This window comes from Eptatretus burgeri, chromosome 11, assembly GCF_056783735.1.
Source record: "Eptatretus burgeri isolate ZD-2024b chromosome 11, Ebu_testis_v1, whole genome shotgun sequence".
NCBI lineage: Eukaryota > Metazoa > Chordata > Myxini > Myxiniformes > Myxinidae > Eptatretus > Eptatretus burgeri.
The window spans coordinates 15,007,140-15,022,471 of NC_140971.1; the positions used below are offsets into that span (position 1 = coordinate 15,007,140).

The following is a 15,332-nucleotide window of genomic DNA, read 5'->3' on the forward strand; positions in this document are numbered from 1 at the left end:
TAACAGAACCAACAGGATGGAAGCATCATAACTATTTCTGCTTGGCATGGTGTGAGAGTCAACAACAATCCTTGGTGTAAAGCTGACATTGTTATCATTATTATTACACTCAAATTATTATTGTTATTATTATACTCAAAAAAGTTTGATCAGCGCTCGTTTATTTTAAGGCTGCAACAGCTCCCAATCCACTCAGCACCACATATGTACGTCTTCACCAGCCACACTCGCCCATCCAATTAATTATTTATTGTTGGCAGCTTTTTGACAATTATGAAGCAATCTCTTCATTGCTTTGCCATCTTTCCCATTTAAGTTATGCAATCACCTTGCTTTTAGGGTTTTGTCTGGTTGCTCAGTGATCTGGGCTTTTTGACCAGACTCAATGATGTAATGGCTCGAGTGTCCGCTCTGAGTCTGGGAAGTTGGCGGTTTGAACCGACCCCAGTCGAGTTCTTCCTTCCTTGACACTTGGTATTTAAAAATATGTGGAGCATAGGTTGGCAACCATCGCATTGGCTTGATGGGTCTAATGGCCTATTTCTGCATTGGAGTTCCTAGTTAGGGAACTTGTATAAATTGGTAGTGGAATGTGATGTGTGCGCTGATGTTTGACAGAAATACATGCCAATCCACTAGTATACATAACTTGCACTTGTTCATTGGCATTCAGTCTTAACTTGCTTTTTTGAAGTTATTGTGATTTGAAATCATGAAAGTGATTCTCTCTCAGTGATTGGGAAATAATGCAAAAAAAAATAAATCCCTGATAAACCAAAGAGAGATACTTAGTTAAATGCACTAATTGCATTGATCACTTTATGATAACTCGAGTCGGATGTCCATTCGGGGAAGGTGACGTGCATAAAATTTGCCTTCTGTTCTAGTCAGGCAGTCAACATGGCTTTTTTAGCCCAACTTAAAATTTTGGTCTATTTCATGTTTTTGGATTGATTTTTCTTCCTGGTAATCAGTGTCTGCTATACAAATCAACTTGATGACATTTTGTCATGTTTGAGCATTTTGCGTTGAACATATTTTGTGTTAACCCCTTTCCTTGAATCTTTCTCACTGGCTTGCCTATTCTAATATTTGGTCAAGTACATCATATGATAAACCTTCTTGATTTATTGTGAGAACTTTAGAATTTTATCAACGAGTAAAGATATTCCTGTTTTGACATAAATAGTTGAAAATTATGGAATTCAATTACTTACGGATACTGACTATACATTGTACGTATGTTGTATACTTGTTAATTTTGTATGCAGGATAATGAAGTCTGAAAAATAATTGTATGTAGTTTTGACCACTCCTGACCAAAGTTCCATCACAGATGCAGGACTCGTCAGAATCCTGAAAATTACAAGTTTCAGTCAATCCGATGAAAATGAAATCCAGAATTGGCTTGAAGAAAGACGTGATGCAGATCCTTGGTTGTCAGAGGAAGTGCATCCAGTGAGCAAGTAAGAAGACACCTGGAGTATGTGGGGAAACATCCACAGAAAAAAATACCCACTATAAAAAGACAGCATCATTCAAAGAGTCCCTTATTCTGCATAAAAGAATGTATTTTCTTTGGACTTTCATGTCAGTTGCAAAAGGACTCCCAAAAACCCAAAATATCGAGATTTGCTGGTGTCTGTGGGACTGCTGGTCAGCAGAGTAGCGAGAAAACAATCAAATAATTCATTTTGTTTTAATACATAGTCTCGGCTCGTGGAAGAGCTAGTACACTGAATGGATCTAGATGTAACAGGACAAAAAAAGAACAGTAGAGAAAGTGGTGAAACACCAACAGCAGAGTTGAAGGCCAAGATCGAGGCAGACCTGGACAAACAATGGGTGTGGTTAGTAATGAGGGGGAGAAGAGGATGCATGGTGTGGACAAGATGGATACAGAAGGAAACTCCAAGGAGGGAAAACTGGAAATTTCGAAGGAGAAGGGATTGGAGGGGGGTTAATAGGGGTAGGAAAAAAAACATGGTTTTGGATTGGGGAAGATCTGAGATGGTGGTGAATAGCTGTCTTGAAGACCTGGAGGGACGAATGAGATTGAAGAGAATATGTAAGTTGGTTCCACAGGTGGGAAAAAAGAGCAAATGAGTGGAAGTGAACAGTGATCCTGGATAGAGGTAGTTTCATCAGAATGAGGTTTGATGGTGAACCATGTGTGCCTGCAGAATCTTTGTGGGGGAAGGGGGGGTGGTATGGACAAAGCACAGAAAGAGCAGAGGGTACAAGACCAGAAAGGATGCGGTAGAAGACAGACTACTGACCTGTCTGCGATGAGAAAGTGATAAGCCCATAGAATCGGCTTCATCGCGGGAGATTCCAATGATCTTGAAGGCTTTGGTTTCCACTGCATCAAGCTGAGCAAGGTGTGAGGCAGGGGTAAAAGTCCAGATGGGAAAGCAATACTCCATCAAGCTGCAAATGAAGGCCTCGTAGGTGGCTTATAGTTCAGATGTGCCAAGGAAAGACCTTGTATTGCGCAGGATGCCGAGTTGGTGACTGGCTTTGAAGGCCAACTTTGAAATGTGGTTTGCCCAAGAAAAAGTGAGATGTTGTGTTATATTAAATATCATGGATTGTATCACGGATTGATACAAATATTGTATAATCACAGATTGATATGAATATTGTATTAAATATGATAGATTTTAACCATTGGCTGAACTGTTTTCAATTCATTGAGAAACATGGTTATTATGTAATATTTAATTACTTTTGTCATTTTACATTTCATAACATCATAAAAATCATGTTAATTATTGAAGGTGAAGCTTATTAAAGATATAAATGAAGTTATCCAAATGCTTTTTCAATATGCTGCACAAATACACCCTGTTAAGGTGTTTTCAGAAATTGTTATGTAATCAAAATTTCTCAACCAAAACAAGATGGATGTCATCAGTTATAACTTAAAAGTAGAGGGTCCCAAGATGTGATTTCCACAAATAACATTGTATGGACCATTTTTAAGTTCACCACCTTGGCTGCACGATTATATTTGCAAGTGAAATTTACCTCTTTACCAATAGCTCATATTTACAGCTTGACCATCAATAATTCACGATACATTTTGATTCCAGGATGCAAATAAATTGGAAATTGTATTTCTTTTTTGGATGAAAGGGAAATATTTTGGAAATAAATGACAAGTGATTTTTTTTTGTTTTGTTTTTTTTTGTTTTAGTTCTGCCGTCAAATCTCCCACCTTGTATGGACGGATCAGGGATTTCTCTCTCCAGCGCAGCACCAGAAGTGCAGCACAAGTAAGCCCGACAAAGAACCATGAGATGAAGCCCAAGGTAGCTACAAGGTTGCGCATGCTCGTCAGAAGTATAAATACCACAGACAGAACAGCACTCAATACAATGGCAGGCAGCGGTGTGTGGTGTCTAATATTGAGCATTGCGAGTGGCCCGTCCATTGCACAACCAGCAGCTCCATAGGTAAGACGTGCCACTACCATGTAACTGGAGCTTAGTGAGCCCAGAATGGAGATGGACACAGTTATAGGGATGAGTGAAGACCAACTTCCAAGGACCCGATCTCCCCATGTTATTCCCACTGCATCTAAAAACAAAAAGTCCAAAATGAAAATTTTCATCTAAAGGCATTTTCTTGACATAATATAATCACCATAACTATATTGATATTTGGTTTCCAGTTCATGGATTCAGTACTCCTTATGGTGTAGATGTGCTTTTTTGTTATTCGTATTTGTTATGTGTAAGGTGTGATATATTTCATATCGTTTAAGGTTGCAGTTAGTGTTGACAGCAGACTGTGGGCAATTGTGTTGTTATATTTTGAAGCGACTATTTGAGGCCTACTCATTTTAATGGCTAATGAAGCGCTAAGTTTATTTTTCCGAGTAAAAACAGGTCTTGGAAAGATGTTAGGGAAGTGAGTCGATAGGATAATATAAGATTATAAACGACGGTTAAGATTTGATAGTGGTGCTAGAGGGTCAAAACTGCTGTAGCTAATGGATAGTAATGGCAGACCTTGGGATTACAGTCGATAGGTTGAAGAAACAGATAACTACTTTGCTGGAGGTAACAAAGTGTGAAGATTTTTGAGCCAGGAGATGGTTATGCTTGGGGACTGAGTTTGAAGAGGAGATTGGCAGTAATGGTGGAGCGGGTGCAGGCAGTGGTCAGTGTATAGTGAATACAGGTCACTGTGGTCAGTGTGTTGTGAATATAAGCAGTAACGGGTGCAGGCAGTGGTGAGGGTGTGGCAAGTGCAGGCAGTGGTGAGTATCTGCCAAGCGCAGGCAGTGGTGAGGGTACGACAAGTGCAGGCAGTGGTAGGGGGTGTGGAAAGTGCAGGCAGTGGTAGGGGGTACGGAAAGTGCAGGCAGTGGTGAGGGTACAACAAGTGCAGGCAGTGGTGGGGGTGTGGCAAGTGCAAGCAGTGTTGAAGGTGTGGAAAGTGCAGGCAGTGGTGAAGGTGCAGCAAGTTCAAGCAGTGGTTATGGTGTGGTGAGTGCTGGCATTGATGAGGGTGTGGTGAGTGCAGGCAGTAGTTATGGTGTGGCAAGTTCAGGCAGTGATGAGGGTATGGTGAGTGCAGGCAGTGATGAGGGTGTGATGAGTGCAGGCAGTGATGATGGTGCAGTCAGTGTAGCCAGTGATGAGGGTGTGACGAGTGCAGGCAGTGATGACGGTGCAGCCATTGTAGCCAGTGATGATGGTGTGGTGAGTGCAGGCAATGATGAGGGTGTGGCGAGTGCAAACAGTGATGAGGGTACAGTGAGTGTAGGCAGTAATGAGGGCACGGAGAGTGCAGGCGGTGGTGAGGATGTGGCGAGTACAGGCATTGATGATGGTGTGATGAGTGCAGGCAGTGATGAGGGTGTGGCGAGTGCAGGCAGTGATGAGGATGTGGCGAGTGCAGGCAGTGATGAGGGTGTGGCAAGTGCAGGCAGTGATGAGGGTGCGTCGAGTGCAGGTAGTGATGAGGGTGCGTCGAGTGCATGTAGTGATGAGGGTGCGTCGAGTGCAGGTAGTGATGAGGGTGTGGTGAGTGCAGGCAGTGATGAGGGTGTGGAGACTGCAGGCAGCGATGAGAGTGCGGCAAGTGCAGGCAGCGATGAGAGTGCGGCAAGTGCAGGCAGCGATGTGGGTGCAGCGAGTGCAGGCTGTGATGAGGGTGTGGTGAGTGCAGGCAGCGATGTGGGTGCAGCGAGTGTAGGCTGCGATGAGGGTGTGGCAAGTGCAGGCTGTGATGGTGTAGCAATTGCAGGCATTGATCATACATTCCTTATAATGTTAGTCAGCATACAATCTAAAAAAAAAATTGTGGCATTGCCAACCTTCCTCCCCATCTGCACGCACCTCAAAAAGGAATCGATCCATGCACAGTATGAAGCAGTTTACCAAACGGATATTATCGTGTTTGTGTGTTTATGATTATTATTATTAATTTTTTTTTTTTTTTACTGCTTTCAAGAATTATATATTTGCTCTGGAATAGCTTAAAAAGTACATTGTTACCTCCGTGAGTAATGTTATCTTGTAAATGTGAGCAGTAACAGTAAGAATTAAGATTTGATCAGCACAATGACAGTGTAAAACTATATGGGTGTTATTTGTCCATCTCACCAGATATGATCTCTTTTGGAGTCACCACTGTGAGGTACGACATGTTCACAAGTAGGTATATCACTGTGATCAGTATCAGTGACACAACGATGCAGCGAAGGAGGTTTTTCTCTCTATGTTTCAGCTCTTCTGCACACCAGATGAATCATGGTTTTGTCATATTTTAATGGAAGGATATGACAGCCGTGCTTGCCAGCCATCAAAAAATGAGCATGTAAGACTTGCCATTGTTTGTGTCGAAGACATATTCATGAGTCATCTTTTTAATCAACTGCATAAGATTAAAAGTGCAAACCTCCCTGAAATAGATGACCAGGAACTTCCTAAAACCCTGGAATAAACTTTTTAGAACAAGCATCATCAAATAAATGTGGCTTTGTCTATTTTGTACAAAAGCTACTTCCTTGTTCACAAAAAACTCTTTGAAAACAACGTATCATTTGTGGAAGTTTGTGTCCATTATTTAGCAAACACGACAAAAAAAGGAAACACTCCTCTCGCTCTCTCACCAATTTGCTTGTAGCCATGATGACATCTATTTTACTTTTCTTTGTTCCAAAAGGTCAAGTAACTCTTGTGTTTAATTGCTGTTTGTGCACAATAAATTCACAAACCTCAAGATGTGTTTTACCCCTGCAGAGGAACCTTATGGAGGGAGAGTTCAGTGAATCGCCATAATGATGCCATGTGTATCCAATTGGCCATCAAAATGTGAGGTATGACATTGAGAAAATGGCAACCATGAGTGAATGCTTATCAATATTTTTTTTGCATTTTTTTTCTCAACAGAAGTCAATTCTTATGGAAGAGTTAAACAACAGATGGTGACAGGTAAACAAAATGAGAGCAACCAGATGCAGAGAGGGAGTGAACAGGAGGATAAAAATGAGCTGATGCATCACAGTGTGGGAAGATGTAGCATGTAAAAATAGGAGTTAGGGTCAACTAGCAATGAAAAACTCAGGCATGAATCTGGGAGAGAGGATTGGCAACAGTCTTGAAGGCAACAGTCAAGCAGGTGGTGATTGTTAACAGTCTTGGGTGACTGAAGGGAAAAGTATGACAACATGGCATTAATCTATCTATAATTCCAGCAATGTGTGTGTGTGTGTGTGTGTGTGTGTGTGTGTGTGTGTGTGTGTGTGTGTGTGTGTGTGTGTGTGTGTGTGTGTGTGTGTGTGTGTGTGTGTGTGACCGCTGTTTCTCGACAACCACTGGTCCGATCTAATTGAAACTTGCCAGGTATATTGCTGGGGACCTGAGGATGTGCCTTTTCAAGGTTTGATATTAATCGGACAAGTGCTTCCCAAGTTATGGCCATTTATTTACCAAACCAATGGGAAGACACGTTGTTGCGTGGGCGTGGCCAATGGGGAAGGGAAGTACAGCCACGTTCCCCATTACGGGTTACAACGTACGGGCTTCCGGAGAGTGATGAATTCGTGTATTCTAATAATTTATCGATTTCTTATGCGCATTTATAGATAAACACAATGGCCCAAGTTATGATCGTTTTCATATTAGACGGTGTGTAAATTTCGGGAACATCAGAGTGCTGGTATGCTCCGAACCAGGAAGTAAATTTTTTCTCTCTCTTCTCTTCTCTTTTTGTTTTTCCTTGCCACGACATTGCGAAAAGGTAAAATACGTTGGCGCTAATTGAATAATTGGGTATTAAAAATAAATTGCGAATAATCGGAACTGCAAATAATATCGAACATCCGGGTCACGCACGTACGGGCACGTGAGAGCGAATAAATGGCCTGTGTGGTTTATTTATTTATTTATTATTATTATTATTTTTTTTTTACGGGCACGTACTAGTTCCACAAATGAGGAAAACGAAGGATGAAGACATGGAAATGATCGATGCAAAGGGTCATAAGGGGTCTAACGGGTACATTCCAATCGTAGTTTGGGTCTAAACGGTCTCAGGGGTCTGGAGGGTTTATTGGGTCGAAAAGGTGTAAGGGTCTTTAAAAGTATAAAGAGTCTAAACAGTCAAGGGAAAAAGGGTATACAGCTGTAAGTCGGTCTATAGGGGTTTAAATGGTCTTAAGGGGTCTAAAGGTTGCAAAGTGTTCATGGGGTCTTAAAAGGACGAACCGTGTAAAAGGACAAAAAGGGACTATGAAAGGACTGTCCCCTCTCTGCAACCCCCACCACAACTCTCTGTCCTCCCATCCCCCTTTCTTTCTCGTTCTTCAAAGCAAGAGGGTATTAATGACATGAAGAGGTTAATATTTAATGAAGAGTTTGAATTAAATTAAGATTAATGTCAAATTAAACTAGAAAGAGCAATCGGAGATTGCAGACTTTCGTCAGGACTTTTGTGTGGCAAATAAATGTAAGAATGTACTAAATGAAAGGCCACTGATTGCAAATGAAAGGTCTTACTTGTCTAGTTGTAAAGATGTAAAGGTCGAATGGTCTGAGAAAGTCAAAATGGGTCTAAAAGGTCAAAATGGTTTGAAGGATTTTAAAGGTTTGAAGGGGTCTTAAGGATGTAATTTATGGTCTGAAGGGTTGGAATTGTTTAAAGGGGTCGAAAGCATCTTAAAACGTCTGAACAGGGTCTAAAGGCCAAAGGGTATTAAAAGGTCTGATAGGTGTGAAGTTCGAAAGGCCTAAAGGGTAGAAAGGAGTCCAAGGTCTTAAGAGTTCTAAAGGGTGAAGCAGGGTTATAAAGGGTCTAACGGGGTTTAACCGTTTTTTGGGGGTCTAACATTTCTAAAGGGTTAAACATGGTCTATAGGGTTCCAAATGGTTTTGGGATTATTAGGGGTCTTAGGGTTCCTTTTGTATACATCGTCGAAGCTTGTAGAAGAGCTAGTACACTGAACAAATCAGGACATAACAGGACAAAAGGAACAGTAGAGAGAGGGGAAAACACCAAGAGCAGATCGAAGGCCAAGATGGAGGGAGACTTGGACAAACAATGGGTGAAGAGAGGAATGGGGGGGGGGGCAGGAGAGGATGCATGAGACAAAATGGATGTAGAAGGAAGTTCAAAGGAGGGAAAATCTGGAAGTCTCAAGGACATTAATGAACAAAATGCACAGTAACAAAAGACAGTTGCAACTGATTCGCACAGCAAGAAACCTGGAAGGAGAATTTGAAGCCCATTGTTGTGCACATTTAGAGAATCAGAAAAATATATTAGGAGGACACTAAATACCAGTGGCCAACAGCATGAAAAGCAAGGTTGGAGTGCCAGCCAGTGTCAAAGACCAGATAAATATCCTTGATGTTTTGTTTGAGTATTATGACATGTTGCACCATTGCTGAGTTTGAAGAAGCAGCATATCGGAAATGGAATAGCCAAGGTAGTTAGTTTAATTGATGATAAAACATAAGAGGATTGAAGAATATACAAGACTTGAGGTCTGCAGTAACAATAGATTCCATCACCGAGTTTGTGATGGGGAAGAAGGCTGAATGATCTGCAGTTGCTATCATTCTTGGCAACTTTCTTGTTGATAGGAGTATTTTTGGCAACTTTCAGTGTGTCCATCTGAGAAGCACTTGCACAAGAGAAAATATAGAGGAAAAGCTAGGTCATGAAGGTTAAATCACAAATTCCCTTTGCTGAGGGGGTCTCAATATTGGTCAGGGACTGTTCAATCCTTGAGTTGGAGTTTCTTAAATGCTCTTGGGAGGATAAATTGAGGATTTGGTCCTGGCAGGATGGTGATCTTACCTTTTCCTCTCTCGTCTGAGTTTGATTCCTAACCTGACGATCAAGAAGTCGGTGGACTTCTGATGTAGGGATGGCCCGGATACTCCATTGGCTCAATAAAACATAAATCCTCAAAAAAATCTACCAAAATACAATTTATAAACTTATAAGTTACCTACCAGTTATCTGCAGAGAATTCCCCATCCAATGACATTAAATTTTGGGACATCATCGCTGAGCAAGAAAAATGAGACCCAAAAATGCCCGTTTGTCATTCTTATTCTTATTCTTATTTTCTGACAGCCGAACTCAAAATTGGTTTCAACTACGGAGTTGGTTTAAACACCAATCTACTGCATTTTATAGTGGAGGTACAAACTGATCATAATTTTAATATATTGAAAGGATTCCACGAAAAGTACTCAAAACTGCGGGGGCAGGCAGTTGTGGAGGTGCAGCGGGTGCATGCAGTGGTGGAGGTAGAGTGTGTGCAGCCAGTAGTGGAGGTGCAGTGTGTGCAGCCAGTAGTGGAGGTGCAGTGTGTGCAGCCAGTAGTGGAGGTGCAGTGTGTGCAGGGGCAATGGTGGAGGTGCAGCAGGGGCAATGGTGGATGTGAAGTGGGTGCAGGGGCACTGGTAGATGTGAAGCGGGTGCAGAAGCAATGGCGAAGGTGCAGCGGGTGCAGGGGCAATGGTGGAGGTGCAGCGGGTGCAGGCAGTTATGGAAGTGCAGAGGTTGCAGGCATTTGTGTAGGTGCAGGCAGTGGTGGGGTGCAGCAGGTGCAGACAGTGGTGGAGGTGCATGCAGTGTGTGCAGCCAGTAGTGGAGGTGCAGTGGGTGCAGCCAGTGGTGGAGGTGCAGCTGGTGCAGGCAGCTGTGGATGTGCAGCGGGTGCAGGCAGCTGTGGATGTGCAGCGGGTGCAGGCAGCTGTGGATGTGCAGCGGGTGCAGGCAGCTGTGGATGTGCAGCGGGTGCAGGCAGTGGTGGAAGTACAGACAGTGGTGGAGGTGCAGCAATAGAAATAGGTAGAAATGAGGTATGGGAGACAGTTTTGTGGGTGATGAGACAATTAAATATTGGTGTGAAGATTGGATTGGTTTGGTGTGAAGGAAGAGGAGGAAGGAGTACATGAAGAATTCAAAAGGGCATGTGGTCAGGGAAGAGTATTGATTATTATGGGGGATTTTTACTTGCCAGGGATAGATTGGGTCCAGGAACAGGGAAAGGGCAGAACAGATGAGGATTTCCTCATTTTATTCCAGGAATGCTTTTTAACCCAGTTTGTAGATAAGCCCACGAGGGGGAGTGCAGTGTTAGACCTCCTTTCAAATAACGATCCCAATATGTTGGAGGAGGTGGAGGTTGGGGAGCATTTAGGAGCAAGTGAACATAACTTTGTGTGTGCAAAGTTTCTGTTAAGGGTTAGAGTTCAGGATAGTCAGGCTATTAGATTTCAGGAAGGCAAACCTTGAGGGTATGAGGAGAGAATTGTGTGATGTAGATTGGGAGAAGCTAACAACAGGACAATCAGCATCAGAGAAATGGGAAACCTTCAAGGAACAAATGTGTAGAATTGCAGAGTAAGTACATTCCAATGAGGTGTAAAACTTAAAGCAGAAAGAGGTCAGGGTGGTTGAGTAGTGAGATAAGGAACGCTATAAAGGAGAAGTAGAAGGCGTTTATGAGGTTTAAAATAACAGGACTGGAGTTAGATTGATATCACTATCGGAGTAAACAAAGGCAAGTGAAGAAAATAACTCTGCAAGCCAAAAGAGAGTATGAGAAGGACAGGGCTAAGGAGAATTAAATATAATAGCAAAGCTTTCTTTCAGTATATCAGGGGAAAAGAACAGGTTAGGACCAGTGTGGGCCCATTGAGGAATATCACCAGGAGAGTGGTTAGTGATAAAGGTGAGATGGCAGGCTTATTTAACAGGTATTTTTCTTCACCTTTTACACAAGAACAGTCAGGAGAATTACCAATAGCTGAGAGTATCGATCGAGGAGGTGTGGAAGGGCTTTTACAGAAGATCCAGGTTGGAGTGGAGGAAGTAAAGGAACAGCTGGGTAATCTAAGAGAAGATAAGGCTCCGGGTCCAGATAATATGCACCCGAGAGTATTGATGGAGGTGACTGAGCAGGTAAGCGAGATGTTAACGGATATTTTCAATATTTCCCTGGAGTCAAGACAGGTACCAGAGGATTGGAGAGTAGCACATGTAACACCATTATTTAATAAAGGATCCAGAGAAGAATTGGGAAACTATAGACCTGTTAGTTTGACTTCAGTTGTGGGGAAGGTGTTGGAGACATTAATTAAGGACCCGATGAACCATTTAAAGATATACAAAGTCATTAAAGGAAGTCAGCATTGGTTTACCAAAGATAGTTCCTGTTTAACAAATTTTTTAGAGTTCTATGAAACAGTGTCTGATTGGGTGGATGAGGGAAAGGCAGTGGACATAGTATATCTAGACTTTAAGAAGGCATTTAATAAGGGACCACATCGGAAATTGTTAGCCAAAGTGAGGGCTTGTGGAGTGGCTGGTCAGGTAGCTAATTGGATTGCAAACTGGCTTAGTAATAGGAAGCAAAGAGTGGCTGTGAGTGGGAGGATGTCTTGCTGGGAGGGATGTAAGTAGTGGGGTACCTCAGGGATCAGCACTCTGACCATTACTGTTCATCAACGATTTTGAAAATGGAGTAAAGAGTAAGCTTTCCAAATTTACAGATGACACAAAGCTTGGAGGCTAGGTGGATAGCAGAGGGAGTGGTGATCAGATTCAGGAAAGTATTGATACTTGCATAGATTGGGCAAAAGATTGGCAGATGCAATTTAACCTGAGCAAGTGTAAGGTGTTGGGAATGGGAAATAACAATGAAAATAGAGATTACAGGATGAAAGGGGTAATTTTGGAGGGGAAAGGTTGAAAGGGGAAAGGGGAAAGGTAATATCACACAGGAGAAGGATCAGGGGGTGGTAATAGATATAGGAGGTAAGCAGGCACCATGATGCCAGGCAGCTATAAGTAAAGCAAATGGGGTTTCAGGTTGTATTTGGAGGGGGATCATTTGTAAATCAAAAGAGGTGGTGTTAACATTGAACGGGAATTTAGTGAGGGCCACATCTAGAATATTGTGTGCAGTTTTGGTCACCACAGTTCCAGAAGGACATGGATGCCATCGAGAGGGTTCAGCGCAGGGCTACTAGATTGATTCCGGGCCGAGTTAGACTCAGCTATGAGGAGCAGCTGAAGGAGACAGGGCTTTATGAGTTGACGGCGATAGGACCAGGGGCCATAGCCTGAGAGTATAGAAGAGGAGAGTAAAGACGGGAGTAAGACAGGGGTCTTTTACTCAGAGAGTCGTTAATGCATGGAATGGTCTCCCTGGAAAGGTAGGGCAGCAGAAACAGGAGATAAGTTTAAATTGGAATTAGGAACCTGGAAGTTATGGAGATAGAGGGGTGCAGGGATGTTGGCAGGACTTTTAGGTAGCTGGAGCATTGATGGGTGATTGTGTGCGTGTGTACGGAGTGCTCTTGGTAGGGGTCTTGTCAAGGGGTGTTGTGTGGTTGATGTGTGTTTTTAACCAATCCCATGCCCCCTCTCCTGAGCAGAAGAAGAAAAGAAAGGAAAATAATTAAAAATAATAATAATAATGCAAAAACAACAAAAACTTAAAATATACAAGCCGGTAGGCGGACATGGGTAGGAAGGTAGGCGGACAACTGCGCACTGGACCGAACAGAGGGACAGACAGACAGACAGACAGACAGACAGACAGACAAACATATCGACGGAAATAGTGATAATAAGGGTAGAACAAATTTCAATTTTTTTTTTTTCAAAAAAAATTTTTTCGATGAGATCAATGACCCAACAGACAGACAGACAGGCAGACAGACAAACAAGCCGGTAGGCGGATATGGGTAGTCGACTAACCAATAGAACCTGACGTGATGGGCCCGTTCGATGGGGAATGACCTGAGGATGAAGCACAAGAAAATTCATGGTTCCAGCTTCAAGCGTTAATGCTGCAGATTGTTTTTTCGTTAAAATACCCCCACATAGAGGTTTTTCGGCCATTGCGAGGTAACGGAGGGGTTCAGAGCAACGGTTCTTTCTCACACATAACTCGGACATACCATGAACCTACCATACCAGTTTCATGTATATCTGACTCACAGTCTCTGAGATATAACGAACTTCGTTTTTTTTTATTGTTTTCGACCAGGGTTCATTCAAAGTCGATCTTCTCCGACAGTTTTCATAGGATCCGGCTGGAAGATTTTTGACAATATGGCTGCATGTACTGCCCACAGTCGCTCGTGGCCCGATTTTTGATTTTCGAAAAAATAAACTTTTTATGATTTTTCAAAAATTTCAAAGTCCCGTTGCGAGGCAATGGTGGTGTCCATAGCAACGGTTCTCATTTGCACACAACTGGGTCATGGTATGAACCTACCAACCAAGTTTCATCGAAATTGCCATTGTATTAACAGAGCACTGGACCGAACAGACAGACAGACAAACATATCGACAGAAAAACTGATAAGGGCAGAACAAATTTCAAAAAAAAATTGAAAAACGTTTTTTTTTTTTTTGACGGGATTGACTACCGAAGAAACATATCGACGGAAAAACTGATAATAAGGGAAGAACAAATTTCAATTTTTTTTTTATTCTTTTTTTTCGACTTGATCGACTACCCAACAGACAGACAGACAGACAAACATATCGACGAAAAACTGATAATAAGGGTAGAACAAATTTCAAAATTAAAAAAAAATTTTTTGACTGGATCGACTACCCAACAGACAGACAGACAGACAAACATATCGATGGGAATACTGATAATCAGGGGAGAACAAAAAAAAAAAAAAACATTTTCAAAAAATGTTGTTTTTCAATGAGATCCACTACCAAACAAACAGACAGACAGACAGACAAACAAGCCGGTAGGTGCACATGGGTAGTCGACTACACAATATAACCTGACGTGATGGGCCCGTTCGATGGGGAATGACCTGAGGATTAAGCACAAGAAAATTCATGGCTCGATCTTCAAGGGTTAATCCTGCAGATTGTTTTTTCCTTAAAATACCCCCCACATTTAGAGGTTTTTCGGCCGTTGCTCGACAAGGGAGGGGTCCAGAGCAACGGTTCTTTCTCACACATAACTCGGACATACCATGAACCTACCCACCAAGTTTCATCGAAATTGCCATTGTATTAACGGAGCACTGGACTGAACAGACAGACAGACAGACAAACATATCGACGGAAAAACTGATAAGGACAGAACAAATTTCAAAAAAAATTTGTAAAATGTGTTGTTTTTTAGACTGGATTGACTACCCAAGAAACATATCGATGGAAAAACTGATAATAAGGGAAGAACAAATTTCAATTTTTTTTTTAATTCTTTTTTTTTCGACTCGATCGACTACCCAACAGACAGACAGACACACACACAAACATGTCGAAAAAAACTGATAAAAAGGGGAGAACAAATTTCAAAATTAAAAAAAAAAATTTCGACTGGATCGACCACCCAACAGACAGACAGACAGACAGACAGACAGACAGACAGACAGACAGACAGACAGACAGACAGACAGACAGACAGACAGACAAGCATATCGATGGAAATACTGATAATAAGGGCAGAACAAATTAAAAAAAAAACATTTTCAAAAAATTTTTTTTTTCAACGAGATCGACGACCAAACAGACTGACAGACAAACAAGCCGGTAGGTGCACATGTGGAGTCGACTGCCCAATAGAACATGAAGGGATGGGCCCATTCACTGCGAATGACCTGTGGGATTAAGCACAAGAAAATTCATGATTCCAGCTTCAAGGGTTAATGCTGCAGATTGTTTTTTTCGTTAAAATACCCCCACATTTTGAGGTTTTTCGGCTGTTGCTAGGCAACGGAGGTGTCCAAGCAACGGTTCTTTCTTACACAGAACTCGGACAGACCTTGAACCTACCATACCAGTTTCATGTATATCTGACTCATAGTCTC

The 15,332-nt window shown here is 42.1% G+C and overlaps 1 protein-coding gene across 3 annotated transcripts in view; it reads right to left on the reverse strand.

Annotated features, from left to right (window-relative positions):
- Positions 1 to 15,332, reverse strand: part of LOC147016551 (b(0,+)-type amino acid transporter 1-like) — a 106,353-nt gene that overhangs the window by 7,126 nt on the left and 83,895 nt on the right. The window contains exons 3-6 of one of the 3 annotated variants that reach the window (XM_085845302.1): positions 5,619 to 5,747; positions 3,221 to 3,582; positions 2,280 to 2,372; positions 6 to 1,478 (exon numbers count right to left, since the gene is read on the reverse strand). In XM_085845302.1, the coding sequence (XP_085701428.1) occupies positions 1,377 to 1,478; positions 2,280 to 2,372; positions 3,221 to 3,582; positions 5,619 to 5,747 (686 nt within the window). In that variant the 3' untranslated portion in view covers positions 6 to 1,376. Of the gene's footprint in view, positions 1 to 5; positions 1,479 to 2,279; positions 2,373 to 3,220; positions 3,583 to 5,618; positions 5,748 to 15,332 lie in introns of those variants that run through there. The other 2 variants (XM_085845300.1, XM_085845301.1) reach the window with 2 other exon arrangements.